Source organism: Arvicanthis niloticus, chromosome 5, assembly GCF_011762505.2.
Source record: "Arvicanthis niloticus isolate mArvNil1 chromosome 5, mArvNil1.pat.X, whole genome shotgun sequence".
NCBI lineage: Eukaryota > Metazoa > Chordata > Mammalia > Rodentia > Muridae > Arvicanthis > Arvicanthis niloticus.
In genome coordinates, this window is record NC_047662.1 from 91107870 (window position 1) to 91129217 (window position 21348).

Genomic DNA, 21348 nt, shown 5'->3' on the forward strand with positions numbered 1-21348 from the left:
GGGGAAACTAGGTTCAAGGTCCTAGGCTCTAGGGAAGCTGGGGACTTCCCAATAGCTGAACAGCTTCTGTTGTTAGGAGGAGACAGTTGTTGGAGTCCAGCCACCTCAAGGACAACTTCTCCATCTTGCTGTCAGGGTTAGACTAAGTTCATGTTCCCAGGCCCAGGAACCAACTCCTATCCTGATTGGTAGGAAAATGTCACAATTACTTGGCACAGATCTACGATTTGCAAGCTTAAATACTCTGATATTCTGGCTTGTTGTTGCAGTTCAGCTCCCAAGTCTGTCTGTGGCCCTGATGGATCGGTACAGCTTGATTACAATACATTTTCTGCATTGATCTGCTGTTTGAGTTATGTTGGATTGACATGGACCTCATGACTGTTTCAGGTTTTCCCCTTGGAAAATGGCAGCGTGATAAATCCTGTATTTCCTTAAAGGCAATAGTGCTGACAATGGCATATGGTTGGGGAGTCTTCCAAAGACACTGCTCCACACAGCCTCCCCTGCTCTTTTCTCTGCCTTTTAAGGTCACAGTTGCATGATAGAAAATCTGGGACGCACACCATCTGTCCAGACAGCCCCTCACTGCTCACTTCTCTGCTACTCAGAGCATGTCACACTTCCTAAACGCTGCTACTATAATGAGCTGTGAAGCAAACCAAAGTTGTCTCTACCAAAAGTGCAGCAGCTGAAATGAATGCTTCCTTTGAGGATTACGCTTCTGGATCACACCCGTGAAAAGAAAAGTTCACCCTTAACAGGAAGTTTAAGACAAAAGAGTGATTGATGTTTTCCATGACTTCTCAAAAAGCAATGCAGCACTTCCTATCGAGCTGACTAGATGGCGCCTTATCTGTACATCTGTCCTAAGACTTCTTAGTCTTTTTAGGGATAATTTTTTTCGCTATTACTGTAGTGGTATTAATACCAGCTAATAGCATTCAGGACATCATGACACACATAAAATCCCTTCCTGTACATTAATACTTTTAATCCTTTAAACAAGGCTACATGACCAGGTCTAACTTTGAAGTGGAAAAACTGTATGACGAGAGGTGAAATAAAAATATTGCTGTTAGCTAGGCAGTGGTGGCGCACGCCTTTAATCCCAGCACTTGGGAGGCAGAGGCAGGCGGGATTTCTGAGTTAGAGGCCAGCCTGGTCTACAGAGTGAGTTCCAGGACAGCCAGGGCTACACAGAGAAACCCTGTCTCGAAAAAAAAAAAATTGCTGTTGTGTAACACATTGAGCTGGGATTCAAAAGCTGACTCTATGATCTTAATTTCTATGGTATGCAATCTATTAAAAAAAAAACTCTACACACTAACTTGGCATCTGTTATATTTTGAATAAACAAGCTGTAAATATTTCCAACCCCCACCCTATTCCCCTTACTTTAGGTATTAATTATTATTGTGCTGGGTAGCTTATGTCAACTCAGCACAAGCTAAAGTCATCTGAGAGGAAGGAACCTCAATTAAGAAAATTCCTCAAGCTCACACTGTAGGTAAGCCTATACAGCATTTCTTAAATTAGTGCTTGATGGGGGAGAGGGGGCAGCCCATTGTGAGTGGTGGTCCTGGGTGCTATAATAAAGCAGGCCAAGCAAACTATGATTAAACAGCACCCCTCCATGGCTCCTGCCACCAGGTTCCTGCCTTCCTTTGATGATGCACTACAATGTCAAAGTGTAAAACCCTTTCCTCCCCAACTTACTTTTTTGTCATGGTGTTTCATCACAGCAATAGAAACCTTTTTTTTTTTTTTTTGGTTTTTCGAGACAGGGTTATCTCTGGAACTCACTCTGTAGACCAGGCTGGCCTCGAACTCAGAAATCCACCTGCCTCTGCCTCCCAAGTGCTGGAGTTAAAAGCGCGTGCCCCCCCCCCCCCCCCGAAACAGCAATAGAAACCTTAACCAAGACACTTATGTACTTATTAATTTATTTATTTCTAAGTATATTTACAAATTTTAATCATTTTTTATTTGTTTGTATGTACACGTGTAGTGGGCACAGCGTGTTGCATGTGTGGATATCAGAGACAACCTGTGGGAGTTGGTCTCCTCCCTCCACGTATATCCCCAATGATCCAACTGAGGTTGTTAAGCCTGGCAACAAGTGTTTTACCTGCTAAATAATCTCACTGGCCCATTTCTCTTTTTTAAAAAATGTGTATTCCTGTGTATTTTATAATCAGATTTTACTCAATAGTTTGTTGTCATAAAGCAAAGTTTTTATAATTAAAAAAAGTTTAAAGAATATGCTCTAGGATCAGAGTCAATTTGGGGATAATTTCTGACTTTCAGAAAAAGGTTTGGATTAATCTCAAACCCCCAAAACAAATTTACTTTCCAATCTTCACATGAAGACTCAGGGACCCTGGTACAATAGATGAGCCTAAGAAAGGCAACACTGTAAGTCTAGATCTCCTCCTCTATGTATACACAATAGTCTTCTTTCTGCTTAATGGCTCAAATGCATGCGTATGGTCACATGACTACCAATGGTAACAATGGTAGTCACTATAAAATAATCATGACATTAGGTAACAACACTGATAATCCCACATGCTAGTGCTGAGTGCTTCTCACTGTCACGTATCATGGAGGTCATGAGGAACAGTGGCTAAAACTGTGAAATCTATAGAGTCCACTGCCCATCACAGTTGTTTGTCCGTTCCTGCAGATTATCAAGCTCTGTAACTCTGACAGACATACTTCTGCCTTAGGCTGTTTGTTCTACGGTAACTCAAGGCTTTGATCATAACTCCTTCGGCTGACTAGCATTGGTAATCCTTCCTCATATACCATCCACACAGTGAGTTCTGCTGAGAGCTTCACAGGAAAGCTGGACTCTAGGTAAGTTGCGAGCACAATAGCAGACTTTCTAGTTTCTAAAATGACTCCCATAGCCCCTTTTTTGTTTAGTAAGTACTTATCTGATTCATACTTAAACTTTTTTCCTGTTCTGGCCTGCGTGCCTCCATTCCACATATGGTCAGTCTCTTCATAGAAGAAAAATATATCAAGTTTGACATCATCTTTTCCCTGGAAGGAAAGTTCCAAGCTGTCTTCCACCTATAGGAAAGATGAAAGCCTTCACAGGCTGAAACAACAGCAACACATTTTCATTTCTTAAAGAAAGATGCTAATGTTTTATGTAGTGAGCATTAATTTTAAGATGCATGGTTTTTAAACTTAAGTCCCTACGGAAGTAGATGCCTCAGAAAGTGGGATACTGTACTAACATTTCTTAAATGCATAAACAACATTTCATAAAATGACAAAAATTCATGAGTAAATGCCTCATGTTAGTTAAAACTGTCACTCTGCAGGGAAAATTGAAACATCATATTCCAGAGCCCATTTCCAACTAAAGAAGAAAGGAAACTTATCCTAAAAGTATGGTTCACTTCAGACTTGGTGCATGTGTCTTCAATAGCATCACATAATAATTTATGTGATCCTCACTGGGATAAACTCTAATCCGTCTGTCCCACCGCAAAGCACAGTGCCAGACACCAGCATTTGGCAAGAATCTGTTGAAGGACTAAAGCTATTGCTTTGTTGGCTGTAGAAAACATTAAAGTGTGTACGTGTGTGTGTGTGTGTGTGTGTGTGTGTGTGTGTTTTAAATTAGAATGATTATCTCTGATCGTGAGAAATAATTTTCCAGGGATAAATCCCTCCCCCCCTTTTTTTTTACTTGCTTTGCAGGATAATACTTTTCTGGGGACAAATTAAAAGCAGGATTATCACGAAGAATCATGGGCTTCTGAAACAGCAATCAAACTGTCTAGAGCGAGAGTTCATCTAGGCCACAGTTCTAGGCCACGGTGCCCTGGCTCTTGCTAGTCTCTGAGGAAGTTGCTCACCTTAGGATAAATGATCGAGCAAGACAGGACTGGTTTAACATGGCTCCATGTCTGTATACTTAGCAACCAATGGATATTTGTGCTGATATTATTATGAAATCTAGTCCCAAGTGATCATAGAATTAGATTTTCAGAAAAAACGTAACATCAAGTATTCTAACTTTCTATTAATTTTCCACCATATTATCGCCTAATAGAGCTACAATACAGCCTTTTACAAGAGTCAAAGAATCTTCTTTCTTCACTATTAGTAAAAGGGTGATTTTCCATCTTCTCTTTAAGTAGCACAGAAATCTTAAGGGATAATAACTCCCACAAGCCCATCCTAATAAGTACTGGGTGATAAAACTATGTTTGTCACACATTTAAGTATGTATATATATGTTAGATAAGGTAAAGTTTACAATGAAGACATTTATGCTATTTACGATATTAATTCGACTATTACCAACCTTCCCAAACTTGTGTTTGAGTGGAAGTCCTGCATCCTGAAATGCCAAAATAATATCAGGTTTGTAATCTTGTATAAAAATCCCTAGGTCGACATCTTTGCTATATGGAATAATACTGCACTGCCGGTACCATCCTAAAATGGGGCAAGGGGATAAAAAAATTTTAAATTATATTAGTTATTATAATGAACAAACATTATAGTAATGGCTATATAATCTCATAGGGTTAAAGTTGGGGTGCTTTACCAAGATTATTTTTTAAAAGTTAAATCCCAAACTAAACAACTTGTTTATAAACATTTCTTTGAAGGATCAATCTCCCTCTTTCTCTTTTTCTTTCTTTCCCTGGTCTGAGTGCTCAGCTTTCTCAAAGGCTTTAATGATGTCAGGTGTGGTAGCGCACACCTTTAGGCCAGCCTGTTCTGTTCTATACAATGAGTTTCAAAACAGCCAGAGCTATGCAATGAGATCCTATGTAAACAAGAAAAAAAAATACCAGGATCCATATTTCTGAATAGAACATTAGCTTTAATAATATGGTAAATAGCCTGGCAGTGGTGGCACACGCCTTTAATCCCAGCACTTAGAGGCAGAGGCAGACGGATTTTTAAATTCGAGGCCAGCCTGGTCTACAGAGTGAGTTCCAGGACAGCCAGGGCTACACAGAGAAACCTTGTCTCAACAAAACAAAACAAAACAAACAAATAATATGGTAAATAGATGATCCACTTAAACAACTGCTGCTGTTCAGAGTGTTTAATCATTAACATTTAATGATTGAGACTGCCTTAAGATGTGCAAAGAATACTTAATTCTCTTAATATACTTTCCTAAGTCCATAATTTATAGCACTTGCCAATTCCAAATAGCTCATAAGCAATGGTCAAAAAGATCTGATTAAGGCATGATGTTCAGCAAAGCTATTCTCAATGATTCCTGTGCACCTACTTCTGCTTAGGTGCCTCAGCAATGTTCTAAGAAAGCCTACTCCCTAACATCACTACTAACTCCTGAGGCTTCCCCACTAGCTTCAAATGCTTCTATTCAAATGGCTTTTAAAGGATGTAAATGTCTATACTCATCCTGACAGGCATTGCTACTGGATAATATTATTTAGAATTACAAAGAATTCTAGTAAACACGTGTAACCTATTAAAAATGAATGGTTTGCTAGATGTTGTGGCACTCAACTTTAATCTCAACACTTAGAAGGATCTCTGTAAGCTCAAGGCCAGTCTGATCTACAAAGAATTCCAAGCCAGCCATAGTGACAGACTAAGACCCTGCTTAAAAAGCAAAAACATACACACAAAAGCCTCCACCAAAACGTAAAAATGAAGAGCTCCTTAAATACCATTTAATACACAGTATCATCAAATACAATTTTCTTATTTTATAAATGAAATAAACCATAAGGCTAAAAACTCAAATCATGACAATTAATTACTGACTATAAAACAACCTTGCTTCTATAAAAAAAAAAGTTAAGCTTTAAAGCAACTATCACATACACAAGAGATTACCATGTATTCTTTGATGCTTTTATTATTTTGTTTTGATTTAGGGTCTCGTGTATCTCAGACTAGCATTAAAACTTGCTATGTAGCTATGGCCTTGAACTTCTGAGCCTTCTGCCTCTACCTCCTGTGCTGGATTACAGGTGTGTGCCATACCCAGTCTAAGCTTGTGATCTTTCACATAGGCCACTCTGTAGGACAGCCACGAATCCCAGGCTACAACCTGTTGCACATGCACAATTATTTAAGGCATTTTCTTGCAGTCTCCTGAACTGGACAATAAATTCTACAGTGACTCTTTTTAAAAGCTGAATCAACTGGAATTAACTTTTGTACAAATATAGTCACAATCAAAACAGATAGTTATCAACTACAGTAAAAACTGAGTTTTTACTGAACAGATAAAAAAAACAACAATCTTAAGGATCTACATAATTCTCAATTCCAAAAAGCTGATGCAATGAACAGTGTATCTGGAAACTTTTCTCAGAGTCTAATGGCTGCTGATTAAGACTACAAAAGTACCTTTCCCCATCTCAAGTAAGTAGTGATGCCAAACCAGTGATGCTCTCAATGACCTACTAGAGTTTATGGATGATCTCAGAGCATGCCTTTCAATCTTCCTCTCACTAGAAATGTTTCCTGCAATGTAACTTTTTTGTTGTTATTTTAATGTAAAGCAGTAGTAATCTTTCGAGATAAAGCTAACAAAGGTATTCAGGATAACAAAGGTAGTTCAAGGATTACCTGAAAACCAACCATACTATACATGTCTGATGTAAATTTGTACATATTATAACTTTTAGTAAATACAAGTGGCCTTAGATTCTATGTTATAGGGCTGAAGAGATGGCTCAGAGGTTAAGCACATTGGCTGCTCTTCCAGAAGTTCTGAGTTCAATTCCCAGCACTTGCATGATGGTTCACCATCATCTAGTATGTAATCTGGTGCCCTGTTCTGGTATGCAGGTGTACATACAAATACAGCACTAATAAACATAAAGTGCATAAATAAATAAATAAATCTTTTTTAAAAAGGTTCTATTTTATACTTTATCAATTACTTTTTAAAGCACTTAACACATCTTTGCTTTGTACACTAATGCTTATTCTGATTATAAATATTACATTGCCAATACTGATGCCTGATTACCTCAAGCATTTACGCCTAAAGCCAAAGGATGAGACAGAGAAAAATAAAGCATTTTTACCTAGACAAGTCCCACTGCTCAGCCAGAAGGGCACTCCCAATTCCTTCAGTGTCTTGGCTGCTAGTTGCAGTAACTCCTTTGCCCTCTTCCGAAAGGCCATAGCATCCACAGTGTTATCATCAACGTACTGCTGCAGGTTTAATCAACAGTTATCTATTATAACAATCCCTAAGCTGCTAGAAACACTAATATGATATTTGAATTAAACTGAGAAATTAATAGCGTATCTTCTTTCCATTGTAAAAAGTCCAAATTTAGGGGGTGTGGGCTGGCTCAGTGGGTAATGTGTTGCCATGCCAGCATGGGGGCCTGTTTTAACACCCACGTAGGAACTGGGAGTGTTGGTGTATGTGTGCCCCCCAGCACCTGTGCTGTGGGGGGTGGGAGACAGACAGACAGATCCCTGGAGCTCACTGGCCAACCAGTCTCCACCAGTTCCAGGGTTAGTGAGAAACCTATCTAAAACATCAGGTGAAGGAGTGTGGCTCCTGCTAACTTGTCCAAGCTCTGGTGGATGGCCCACACCTAAGGGCAAGTAGAAGTACTAATTGGATTCTGCGGATTATCAACATGAAGAGAGATGAAAGCAGAAGAGGTGCATTAGGCAGGAGTGCAGGAGACCTGGGAGTGGATAGAAACAAGATGTAATAGAGGAAGACACTGACTGCCAGCCTCTGGCCACACAGACATAAGTGCACAACTGTGCCCACACATTTACATACACAGGCACACAACACAGGTGTATACCCCACAAACCCAGAAATCAGAATTTACTCTGATTTCTTACTCACACTGTAAGTTACTTCTTAGTCACACATTAATATAACTAGAATAGATTCTAGAAGAATGAGTTTAAACGGAAAGAATATAAGTAACTAGGATTCCCCAACGACAAGACTTCAACTGCTATCAGTTTTCTCTACACATCATAATTTAGCAGGCTGGGCAGCTGGAGAGAAAAAGAGCTAACTCCACAGCTAGAAGCATTAAACTAAATAGATTAAATGCTGTTTCCATTGTCGGTCATTTACTTGTCTTTAGAGACTGGGTAGTCAAGCAGGGAAAGACACACTCTGAATCAGATGGCCTGCGTCTGGCTCTAGGTCATCTCCTTTTTACAATAGTGCAAGCTCCAGGAGGAAAAGACGTTTGTTCTGTCAAATATCCCAGCGTCTACACCAGTGCCTTCATGTCTGATGAGTGGACAAGAGAATGGAAAAAGCAAACTTCACTGTCACTTTCTTCAAACTGCTGATCAGAGGATCCAAGAAACTTCCAAACAATATAAGCCATTGTGTGAGCAAACATACTCACACACAAAGATATATGTATATATAGATATATACTGTTTGGCAAACATGCTAAAAGTACATAGTGGTCATAGTATTTCCCCCTCTTCAGCAATGCCATTCCAAAACCTCACACCCTCACCATGCTTGCCTGATGTGGGGGGATATCTGTGATGACACCTAAGGACCTTCTACATCCACCTGTGGTGCTCACATCAGTCTCATGGTTTATGACTCTAATGTCCTCATTTATTTATAACTTAAAGACAGTAACTATGCTTTGTAGAACCATTCTACAGATCTGAATGAAAGTCTTCTGTAAATTATAAAGATTTGTACTAATATCATCTTTTACTTAGTCAACCTACTTGTTTAGATTTACTACATTTTATTCGGTAACTGAGGAAAACAGAATGAATTCTTCATTGATATTTCACTATGGAACAAAATGTACGTTATTTGGCCTAGCAGACCAAGGACACAGGTCCCTGACTTCTGGTCTGCCTTCATCACTAGTCTCTTTTTACATGTCCTGTTATAGCGATAAAAGGCAACTTCTCAGCCTGGCAGTGGTGGCCCATGCTTTTAATCCCAGCTCTTTGGAGGCAGATGAAGGAGGATCTCTCTGAGTTTGAGGCTAACCTGGTCTACAGAGCAAGTGAGTTCCAGGATAGCCAGTGCTACACAGATAAACCCTATCTCAAAAAAAAAAAAAAAAAAAAAAAAAACAAAGACAGGTAAACACCCACACAAAAGCAATATGGCACAGCCTTCCTAGCCCATGTGACCTTATCTGTCGTTTTCTTTTTTAGTATGCCTCTGACTCAGAATACAGTGAAAAATCATGTGTTTGCTTGAGCCTCTGAGAAATATCCCGGTTTTCCTAAAAGACAGGTGAGTTTATTTTCCCAATATTTCTATTGGACATTTACTAATACACAAAGCCAAGTAAATCAGCCAGCTCCTCCATTAACTTACAACAGTTACCACTTATACATACTTTTAAAAATTTAAAATTTTTTATGTGCACTATGTACATGCCTGGTAGCCGTGGAAGATAGAAGAGAACATCACATCTCTTGGGAATGAGGGTATAGATGGTTGTGAACTGCCACGTGGGTTTTGGGAATCCAGTCTTCTGGAAGAACACCAGTGCTTTTAACCACTGAGCTCTCTCTCTGGTCCCACATGTTAATTCTTATTTTCGTTGCAACTGTTGGTTTTGTTTCAGTTTCTTCAGTGAGGTTGCAAACATGAGAGCAGGCACTGCATTTCTCCCCACTGAATCTACAGCGCTGGAATGTCGTGTGGTCCAGAGCAGGTAAGCAACAAATACTGTTGAGAGGCTAAATGAGGAAGTAACTAATTCTGACAATGTCCTAAAATGACTTGTGTTCATTTACAAGAAAGCAGAGAGCTATACTTTACAGAGATGTTACTGGACAATAACGGGTGAAACCACTAGATGGCTCTTGAGGAACAGAGTGTTCTGCGAAGGAGCATTCCCTGTAGTTAAGTTGTTCTTATGGATTAAGCAAACTATAAAGAATCTCCTGAAATAAAACATTTCTTTCCTTAGCCACTGCTTCTTTTAGAGCACACAACTGGATTGAGCGGTACACGTTCCTATGCTTTTTATAAGAAGGAATGCCGAGAGCTAAAAGTTTATAGGCCCAGCTACCATGCAGACTACATGCTAAGCCAACATGACGGTCAGTGTTAAGTGGTATCTTGAAGTTACAATTTTCCTCTCTGATAAAGAACACTTGCCTTATGAGAAACCTTTCTTCAAACTGTTGATCAGAGGAGTCCAAGACACTCCCAAACAATATAAGCCCTTGTCCTTGGTTGCCTTCCAGAACATGAAGTAAGACACTATTGCTGAAAACACTACCCACTTCATACACGGGGCTTATAGGAACCAAGTTAGAAATGACCTGGAAACATTATTCCTGAGGACTGCCTCTCGTAGTATCTGAAGGTGCTAATGCAAGCTGCCAAGGAGAAGAGCAATTAACAGTCTTACTCAACTATAAAGCCTTTAAACCACATCAATGAGCAGCATGGCATGAGATCATCAAGGATTCAATAGTGGCACTTATACCTTGGAATAACCAATATCCGCCTAATTGGACTTAAGGCTTGCTCAATATCAATAGGAGGGAACTCATGCCTGGTTTTGTAAACCCAGCCAGTAGCTGGAAAGAAGTCATGGAACCTGGAGGAGAAACTACCTTTGCCCCATTCCTAAACCAGTATAATTCCTAACTGAATTCTGAATACCTGTATTTATCCTTACAGCCACAGTAAGCATAGCTCTCACCCCTCAGCAGAGAAGCTCCCTTCTTCATCAGATGGAAACTACCATAGAAAGTCACAGTTGTTCTAAATGTAGAGAAGAACTGAACGCGGGGTGCCTATCTCAGTCAATACATGTACAAGCCAATCCCTGTATCTATGGAAGAGGGGCAGAAGGATTCAGAGTGAAAAGATCACACTGTCTACTGTGAGACAGCATCCTCTATGGACAACATGACGTGAACCCCCAAGCCTTAACAATATGGTCACCTCAACAGGACTACAGGTACAGGACAGCAGCAGCTGACATTAGTGTGGACGGGAGAAATCTCATAAGGCCTGACCCCTAGATGAAGAGCTGTAGGCAGTGAATGACTGCTAATGGAAGGACAAACACTTTTCTCCAGTGTGAGTCCCCTGATAGGTGGTTATCCAATGTTTTTTAGCTAGATCTTAAAACTTAATCAGGCTGGAGATAATGATTTGAATGTACAGATTTCATCAAATAGATATAGAAATAAATATATACAGACATATGCATAATGTTTCTATTAAGTGAGAGAGCTGTGTTCAGCAAAACCCAAAGAGCCATGGGCATACTACCTACTCCCCAGATCTTGGCTTCTACAAGAACTCATGAGAAATGGCTGACCCCAGAGCTAGGATAGGAAAATCACAAGATGAGCCTAGAATATCTGTATTTTACTAAAAATGAAGAAAGAGGGAGATAATCCAGAAGATGCAAAAGCTATTGGGAAGGGTTTTTAACTGGCCAAATATGGAACAATCTGAAGATTAAAATAAATAATAAAAGTAAGGGCCTGCAACTCATTAAACAAGGAACCATGAATCTCTTATCTAAACAATAAATTTGATAAGAAATATAATATTTAAATGGTTACAAAGTAGCTTGCCAACAAATGTTTCTAATTACAAAGGGAAAAATGCAACATCACAAAAGTGAAGCAAGCAGGTAAGAGGGACTGAACCAGGGACCCAACAGCAGCAGTGTTCTGTAGCCTTCCTCTGAACATTTCCACCAGAGGGAGAAGGGAGGCCACCAGACACAGGAAATGACAAGACCTAAAGGTCTCACAGATCCCCAAGGCCTCACCCCTAGGTTAGAAAGGCAGTCATCTTGGGTGCTGAGGCTGGCGGTGCTCCCTGGTGCTGTGCAGGAACTTCAGGTACACAGCTTTTCTAGGTGTTACTCAAACAGAGGTGAGCTCTGTGGTGATGGCAGCTGACTCTGAGACATCCAGACTCCTGGAACTTCTCACGGTCTTGGAAGTAACCTTAACAAACTCAGGGGTGCACCAAACTAGAATTCAGTGGAATTGGTTTTCAGTATGCTGTTAGTGTCCTATCTGGGGTGAACACTTATTTATTCATGCTTCCTCAGGGAAAGTCAGGCAAGAAGCAATAACAGGCCATCAGGAGGCACCTTCTGGGATATGAGAAGAACAACCAGAGCAGCACTGCCAAGCTGTTTATGAGAAAAAAACAGAGGTACAGTTTACAAAATATCTGATGTAATCTCCAAAATTATCAAAGTTGTGAAAAGTTGGGGGAACTAACCAAGACTAGTAGAGAACCCAGCACAGACTACAGGAAATTAAAGAAACAGGAAATCAGTATAGCATGTGATTCTAAACAGAATCCTTTCAATAAAAACCTATTATTAAGACAACCAGCAAAATCTGAATGTAGACTTTTGCTGTTGTCTTTAAATTGTCATATGCTTGGCTTGCATGGAACTTTTGGCAATCCTCCTGCCCTGGCTTTCCAAACATGAAGATTACAGGCATGTGGTCATCATACACAGTTTAGACTGAGATTAAAAGCAATGTATGTTAATTCTTGATTTTCAGATATAGAACATAATCTAGGGTTTTTGTTTGTTTGTTTGTTTGTTTTTAAGATAAAACTTAGTTATTTGCAGCTTTGGGATATTAGTTTATAGTTTACTGTCAAATGTGCCAGAAAAAAAAAAAAAAGAGGTGTTATTTGTATTGTCCTGGCAACTATTATATAAGTCAGACACTGTTTTTTTAAACATCATTATTAAAATCAATGAGAAAGCTGGGGCTACTTTACTAGGTTTACTGGATTACTTCATCTCCACAACCATCTGTGCGCTTCATTTAAGACTGTTTGGCGCCATCAAGTGTTCAAATGGGTGTAAGTAACTTTAATTTGAAAGTGTACACTCCTGGTATCTTACTCACAGTTCTAACGTCAGACACAAAGGAAACACGTAAAAAGGATAAAGATAGGACCACAACGGAGCCCTTTAGTCACTGCACATCAGTATCAACACAAGGGCAGCGGTGAAAACAAGGCAGGCATCGCTAACAACATAGCTGCAGTTGACTGCTGTGAATAAGATGCCTGCTACCAGGAAGCTCACAAAATGAGGTGGATGTGAGACATTCTCTACTCACTGTGGTAACTGCTAGGGCAGAGGCAATGTCCGTAAGGCAGGAAGCACTGAATTCATCCCTCCTACCTCTTACTACTATGTGGTAGAGGCAGAACTTGTCTGCACAGCAGGCCTATCCACGCATGCTGCTCTCCAGCTTCTACCACGAAGCTCAGTAAATCTGACAGTCCTACAATAAGAAATTCAGAAGAATAGGAGGAGCTAGAAGAACCACTTGGGCTGTCTTGGGTATCAACAGACAGTATGTAAGAAGCCTTGTATTTGAGTCTTGGACACTGGGCAGCAATAAAAGAGCTGGTATTTGGTATCTCCTATGTGCTCTAGTTTGCTTTGTATTACCGTGATAACACTAGGATCAAAAGGCAACCTGGAGGTAGGGGTGAAAGGTTTACTTCATCAGTCACAGCTCAAGCCAGAGGGAAATCAAGGCAAGAAATCAAGGGAAGAACTGGAGAGTTGGGCATGGTGGCACATGTCTTTATTCCCAGCACTTTGGAGGCAGAGGCAGGCGCATCTCTGTGAGTGAGAGGCAGAGAAAATAAAGGGCAAGTAGAAGAACTAGGGTACCAAATCCCCACAGTCAAACTGTCTGCTTTCACTATCTTTCTGGTTTCATACAACTTGTTACAGTTGAACTTTTACACCCATCAAAATCATTTTGATATCACTACAGTGAGAAGCCTACAAAGTTAGAACAGCAGAGGAAAAGCTGAAAACTCAGCTGGTCTTTGTATAGCACTTTGCCAAACACACACACATTCATATTCAGTGCCAAACTTAGACACACACACACACACACACACACAAATCCCTATTTAAGTCTTTCTAAATCCATATGACCCCTTTTCAGTGGCTATATTCTAAACCAACTTGGACTTCTTAAAAAAAAATGTACCTTTAAAATAGTTAGTGAACTATTGTAACTGTGGAATAAGACAGTGTTAATCCTATCAGGATCTAATGAAATAAAACTGTAAGTATATGGTCATTCTCCATTCCGAGAAGACAAAAGTTTGCCTCGGTGTGTGTGTGTGTGTGTGTGAGAGAGAGAGAGAGAGAGAGACAGAGACAGAGACAGAGACGGAGAGAGACAGACAGAGAGACAGAGAGAAAGAGAGGGGGCGGAATTCAGGGCTGCTTTTGACTTGAGATCCCTCAGCTGGCTGCGGTTATAAACCTGTCATGCTAGACAGCAGAATTTAAGTTTTCTTTTGAGATAGGGTCTGAACTCACCACATAGTGGAGCGTCACCTTCAACTCTGCCACTATCTTCCATGTGCTAGGATTACAGATACATGTTACTATGCCTGATTCTTCTTGTTTGTTGGTTGGTTGGTTGGTTTGAGACAGGGTTTCTCTGTGTAGCCCTGGCTGTCCTGGAGCTCTGTAGACCAGGCTGGCCTTGAACTCAGAAATTCACCTGCCTCTGCCACCCAAGTGCTGGGATTAAAGGTGTCCGCCATCACTGCCTGGCACCGAGCCTGATTCTTGTGGTGATGAAAAGCAAACTCAAGCCCTGTGCATACTAGACAAGCACCCAACCATCTATGCCACATCCCCAGCACGCCACATCCCCAGCACGCAGGAAAGTAAAGCTTAGTGTTTAACTTTAAATGAAGAGAAACTCAGTGGAATAAAAACTGATCAACCTAACAAGCCATTTTAACGTATTCTGCTGAAGCCTCTTCATTTCCTCTTAAAACTAAAATTAGCATAATACTCTAATTAAATTTAGTTTAGAAATACATTTTCTGGTTGTTTCTAACCTGAAGAAATGCCCGAGCTTCTTTATACCTGCACTCGATAAATCTAGAATGAGGTACTTCTTCTAGAAAGCGCCCTGGGTCTTTTGGAATAAGTATATCTAGTCCATCAATAGTAACTTGATGTAACTCTGGCCTGAAAAACAAAAGATATAAAGAAAATTTACTTTCAATATTTAATCCAGAACACTGGCAGCCTTTTAAAACAGTAAAGGAGCTGAACATCAAGTAAATTTTCTTCAAATCCTTTGGGCATCAAACAGCAACTTTATTAGGACCTTGAGAATCAGACATCAAATAGCAACACAGAATTTTAGTTTTAAGTATTTTTACTTATGTAGCTAAATTTGAGGGTAAGGTGGGAGAAATGGATTTCCCTCTACAGAAAGGCCCAGGGCCTTGTGCATGCTACCACTGAGATACACCCTATCCCTCTTTCAATTTAAATTTTAAAAAAAGATTATTTTTATTTGATTTTTTGAGACAAGGTCTCCTTAAGTTGCTGAAACTGGCACTGAACTTGCCATCCTCTTGTTTCAGCCTCCCATGTAGCTGGGATTACAGGCCTCTGCATCTAAAACAGTTTTTACTGATACTTTGGCATTTTAAGCAAAAATAAAAATTGAATGACATCATTTTCAGTTACTTAAAGTAAACAGTTCTTACAGTTAAAACCTCCAAATGAGTTACTGTAACCCAGAGGCCTCCCTGACCAGAGAGATGCCCGAAACCCACCTGCTGTGAAGACTGCTTGGGAATCCCTATTCCTCTATGCCAACTATAAAATGTACACATAGCTTCATCTGTCTACTAGCACACACTATACTCACAAGTTATTTTTTGGTTGGTGATTCTGAATTTAACTAAACTATTACCAAACTTTGAAGTAAATTTTTAATAGTTGAAGAACTAAATGACTTACTTAAAATGCCCGTTTGAAACACAAAATAAGAAAAGAATGTATAAGCATGAGTAGTCAAAGATGTCAACAAACTGTTTCTGACAGCCCAGAATCATTTTGGCCATTGGTATTCTGAGTTCTCTACCACACCCATCTAGGGATATATTCTATCTCGCTTTGGTGGTAACTTTTCCTTACTATTCTTAGTATTATTCTACTTTAAATCTATCCATGAACATAGTATATGTCTACACTGCTACTCTTTTTTGCCTTGAGACACTCAGCACTGTAAGACCCATCCACACTATTCCAGAACTGCAGTGGATGTCCCCGACATATAATACTTCAATATGTGTGTGTATACATGAATATATAAACATAATATTATTAACTTATTACTGTTTATTGTTATAGATTTACCTGTCAAAGGCTCCAGGATAACGACCAAACTGTAACTTTCGAAAAGGAACAAACTTCCTATCCATGTGTCCTTTGAGTCGTAGGTGACCATGCCAGAGGTAGTTGCCACTCCTCTCATGAAAGACTACCAAGTGGATGGCATGAGTAGCCAGCTTACAGACATAGTGCAGAGGAATTTCAGTTCCAGAAAGCGAGTCTATTCCATCTAACCGAGGATCTTTGCTTTCAATCTTTAGGCACTGAAACCCCATATTCTCAGCTATCCGAAACCAGCCATCCTAGCATAAAACAAAGATCAAGCATGAATATTTAAAACCAAATATTAGTAGCAAAACATCATTAATTAAGCCATTGTCTTAATTTGTTTTTTTGCTAGAACATTTTCAAAATATGAGAGTAGTGAATAGAAGGTAGTGCTGAAAAAATAAAAGTAGCAAAAGGAAGCTGTGGAGAATGGAGAATATTCCATTATTAATAAAAATTTCTCCCCATGGGAATGAGAATGCTCATTTAGTTGTGTTCTCTCACTAATTTCTATGAAGTAGATGTTAGGAGCAGGAACAGAAAAGCAAGCTTGCAATTGTTATCTCCTACGACTATAAAAACGCTGTAACAGAACCCACACCACAAAGCAAACATCAGGAAACTGACCTCAGCATACTGTAAGACAATGTATACTTTTCCAAACCATTAAGATTTAAATCTTATTTATTAAGATTATCCTATATGTAGATTTTGGTAGATGATTAAATATTATTAAGAGTATCAGCTGACCCAGTGGCTACATCTCCACCCACTATGCACTATGGCTCAGGGAACACTGCAGAGTGGGGTCTGAAAAACTGTAAAAGCCAGAATAGCAGGAAGCGTGATGGGAAATAGTCCTGCTAGAAATGGCTGATATAACTCTCGTTTCAATTAAACACACACACACACACACGAGTATCTGCTAGGTATCGTGCCCTATGAACTGTAATCCTTACAGAAAGATTATAAATTTGAGGCCAGCTTCAGCTACAGTGAACTCCTGATTCTTAAAGATAATCTTTTAAAATCTCCAAAGAGCTTTTACTTATATTCTAACATTCGCATTTGGATATGATATCTACTCTATATAAGAAGCAGCATGAGTATTTTAAGTAAGGAAACATATTTAAAGTCAACTTTCAAAACAGCTAATATTAATACACCAAGGCACTTAAAGTGTACAAAGTGCACACACACTGATTATCTCTTTTGATACCCACAGAAACTATGTGAGGTCAGCCAGGAAGGTATTATTTATGTCTAGCCTACAGTCATGAAACATAAAGCTTTAAGAAATTATATCCCTGCCACAGAATTCAGAAACAAATATTAAGGATCAAAGCTAGCAAGCTCACCTGCTGAGCCTTCTCACCAGTCCCTAGCTGACCTCTGCTTCCTCCATGGGCTCTGTTGTATTAGTCTTGAAAACTATGTATATTTATTTCTTTTAAAGTAGCAGTGTACCACACTCAAGGGATACTTTGAAAATGTGAAGGATTATTTCCTATATCAATAAACCGACATTTAGAGGCTGAGGTCAGAACACTGGTGTTGTAAGTGATCAAGTGACTGTCCTGTTTATGTCCTTTATATCCTGCAGCCCCTCCCCAGAGGCTTCACCTGGTGCCATTAAGGCAGAGTTGCATATAGTCAGGCGTTAGGTAGCTGCTGAGACTCTGTCTATCCCTCCATGAGGCATAAACAGTCAAGGCCAGCTGGAATGATCTGTTTGCAAAAGAGCACAGCTGGACTCCCCATGATAGTAACTGCTTGGCTCAGAGTACAGTCACAACACCAATCCAAAGAGAAAGAAAAATCTTCTGAGCAGAGTAAGCCAGTTAGTGAGTATTTACTCACGATAAGGTGGACTGACTATCAGGTAACTATAAAATGGGTAATGGTAGGAGGGTACATGTATGCATGAGAATTATCATAACTCTTTAAGTAAGATACTAGTAACACATAAGCATTTTTGAATGAGAAAATAAACAAGACAAAAGGCATTGGGTCCAAGGCTCACAGTAAGTGAGAAAAGAAGAGGCAGACAGTGCCCTAGCTAACTGAGGTCTGTGTTACTATCTGACCTTTTGAACTCAATACCAGTATTATTTTGTGTAAAAATAAAAATGAAGTTTAAAATATCAGTCTCACTTTTCCATAGGCTAAGACATCTTTAGAATATAAAACAAGGAAAACAGCCAACAAAGACCAGTGTCCTTATATACACACTTCACCTGTTTCTCACCTGCACCACTGCCTAGGCAGAATCATGGGACAAGATCTCTGACACTGACTTTGAGGCAACCGAGGAACCTGCAGCATATGCTGTCCCAGAGTACACCACCACTCCAGAAGGAGTCCCACCTACCAGAGTCAACATGACTTATCAGATCTGCTATAGAATGATAATTGCATTTCTCATGATGGCTGACTACTGATGCTCTTTTTTTCTTTTTTCTTTTTTTCCTGATTTAAGCTATCTTAATCTCTTTCCCTCAGGACTCTACCACTTAAATGGTCTATATCCCTACACCTCTGTACTGGGGATCAAGTTTACAACATGTAAACTGTGTGGAAACATATCTGGACTGGATGAAAATGACGACAGATACTTGAAATAAAGAAGCACCTCTCCTCCTTATCCCTGCCTGCTTTTCATCTTGAAACCACAAGGAGGCTAGAAATGTAAGTTCAATGTTTGGAAACATCTAAAAACCACTCCATGAGTATCAAAGCAGTACTGCATACATACAGAGTGGTGGAGCAGTGGTGTAGACAGAATCCTACACTGAGGTGTAGCTTCTGCAACAGAGTAGAAGTGCAGCACAAGACCCCTGCTTGCCTGTCTACACTAATGGAGATGCTGAACATCTACGTTGACCTCTTCAAGGCCATGATTACAGTCAAGACTGAATATCCTAAAAGAATATACAAACAGCAATTTACTAGAAGCTTCTGAGAAAAATTTTCCTTTCAAAAGGCTGATATTCTTGTTCCTGCCTCTTTTTCTCTGGTCTTGACTATGTTTCTATGCCAGTACGGGTTATGCTGGAAAAATGGTGGAAACGGAGATAGAACTTCAGCCCTGGTATCAGTGGGGAGGCAAATTAACATCAAGAGCCACCATTATTTGAGCCTCTTACTAGAAAAGTGTCAGGAGATATCTAGGAAAGGCTATGGCTAGCAGGTGGCCTTCCTGGAAGCCCATGTTTTTGCATGCTCTAAGATGGGTGAGCTCTGAGAAGCAAGGTCCCAAGAGAATCATCTCAGGCTTGCTTCTTGTAGCTGAAATGCCTTTCCTGTCACTATTACATAGCCTAAGGGTTCCTGGGCATTAGCCCACCCTATTGAGCAAATTTCCTACACATCAACATAAAGATGAGCTTTCATTAACACTGTTTAGACAAATTAATAATTTTATAGAATTCCTGATTTGATTCTAAGAAGAAAGTTTTAAGAGATAGTTTTAGTGGTTTTGCTAAAAAGATGTAATAAAGTTAGAATCAAGAATAGAATGTTACAATGTGCCCACTCCTCATAAATAGTAAGTAAAGGCTGCATAATAAGGAATACAATGATCTTTCATAACTACACTAAAAGGAGAAATAGGCTTGGGACAGATTTGTGTTCAAGGAAAAACACTCATTCTAGGTCAGATCTGAGGATGCCACAGGTATGCACTGTAATAACGCAAGGCCATGTGAAACTGTTGCTCTGAAATTATAATGAGCTTACAGAATGAAGCACTGCTTTGAACTTAATATCAATATCCTTCTCTGACTCACCTTTTGTGCAACAATCTATCTATGCTGTAATTTTCTAAGAACTTTTATCTATAAAAAGGCCAGAGAAAAGAAACAAAGTGTTGGCTGGGGGGGAGGGGTGTTCCTCCTCCATCCATCTATCTGCCAAATGTATACATGTATACATTTCTTTGTCTATGTGTAGCTATGCATGAACACTTTTGAGGAGTAGATGAAACAGTGGTGATGTCTGTGGGTATGGATGTATCTGTATCTGTGAGCACTGTCTATGTAAATGAATTTCTTTCTTTCCTTTTCTCTTTGGTTCACAAAGAGTTAATGAGCTCTGAGAGCCTCTTGCCTGGCCAGCAAGGGGAGGAGCTCAGGGTTGACTAGCCAGAGAAAGGCACTCTAGCAATTAATCCTTTAATTAATCTCCTTCTGCTAAGCAGCATGTGACCCTGTGTCAATCTGCTGGGGTTCAGCACTTACTTAAGCACAATTAACAAAAGAGTTATAGAGTAAGAGACCAGCATATATTTAAGCATAAAGAGTTAAGTCTTTAGTGCTTATTTAAGCACAGAACAGTAATAAAAAGTTAAGGGTTTTTTTTGTTTTTTGTTTTTTAAGATTTGTTTATTTTACGTATGTGAGTACATTATAGCTGTCTTCAGACACGCCAGAAGAGAGCATCGGATCCCATTACAGATGGTTGTGAGCCACCATGTGGTTGCTGGGAATTGAACTCAGGTCCTCTGGAAGAGCAGTCAGTGCTCTTAACTGCTGGGCCAACTCCCTAGCCCCAAGAGTTAAGTTTTAGCACAGAACAATAAGAGTTAAGTCTTCAGCTCTTATTTAAGCACAGAAAGACTTAAGTTTTAGCATTTAATAAAACACAGAAATTTATAAAGTAAAATAAAGCATAGAGAATTAAAGAGAAAAAAAGCCCATGTTTTTTATTAACTCTCCAGAAGCCATCAGCTTCCAGGCCCCAGTACAGTTAGAGTTGAAAGGCCAGAGATCATCAGTTTTTTTATCCTTCATCCAATGCTGTGTTCTTCAGCTCCGTCCCCTACGGCTGGGCAGGCTATCTAGTTATCTTATAGCTGAAAGTATTCCCACTACAATTTATAAAAAGAACTGTAGGTGTTTTACACTCTCAGGTCACTCACCTCACTCTTCCACAGGTGATACTGCAGAGCAAATGCAGTAAAGTCTCTCGGGACACAGAGAAATCTGCATTCTGAAGCCAGGCCTTGAGAAGTATTTTTCACTTGTTCCAAGTTTTTATTAACTGATTCCAGAATCCAAGGGTCAATAAGGAACACTGGCACATTTTGGCTGGATGTCAGCATAATAAATTTCTTAACTGCACGCTGTTTGAGAAGAAAATAATATCTGTGAAA

The 21348-nt window shown here is 39.6% G+C and overlaps 1 protein-coding gene across 4 annotated transcripts in view; it reads right to left on the reverse strand.

Annotated features, from left to right (window-relative positions):
* The window catches only part of Fktn (fukutin), a 52109-nt gene that overhangs the window by 17631 nt on the left and 13130 nt on the right, over window positions 1–21348 (reverse strand). For all 4 annotated transcript variants that reach the window (XM_034503467.2, XM_076934953.1, XM_034503468.2 and 1 more), the window contains exons 4-9: window positions 21115–21318; window positions 16173–16450; window positions 14855–14987; window positions 7059–7188; window positions 4331–4464; window positions 2954–3081 (exon numbers count right to left, since the gene is read on the reverse strand). In XM_034503467.2, coding sequence (XP_034359358.1) covers window positions 2954–3081; window positions 4331–4464; window positions 7059–7188; window positions 14855–14987; window positions 16173–16450; window positions 21115–21318 — 1007 coding nt within the window. The remainder of the gene's footprint in view (window positions 1–2953; window positions 3082–4330; window positions 4465–7058; window positions 7189–14854; window positions 14988–16172; window positions 16451–21114; window positions 21319–21348) is intronic.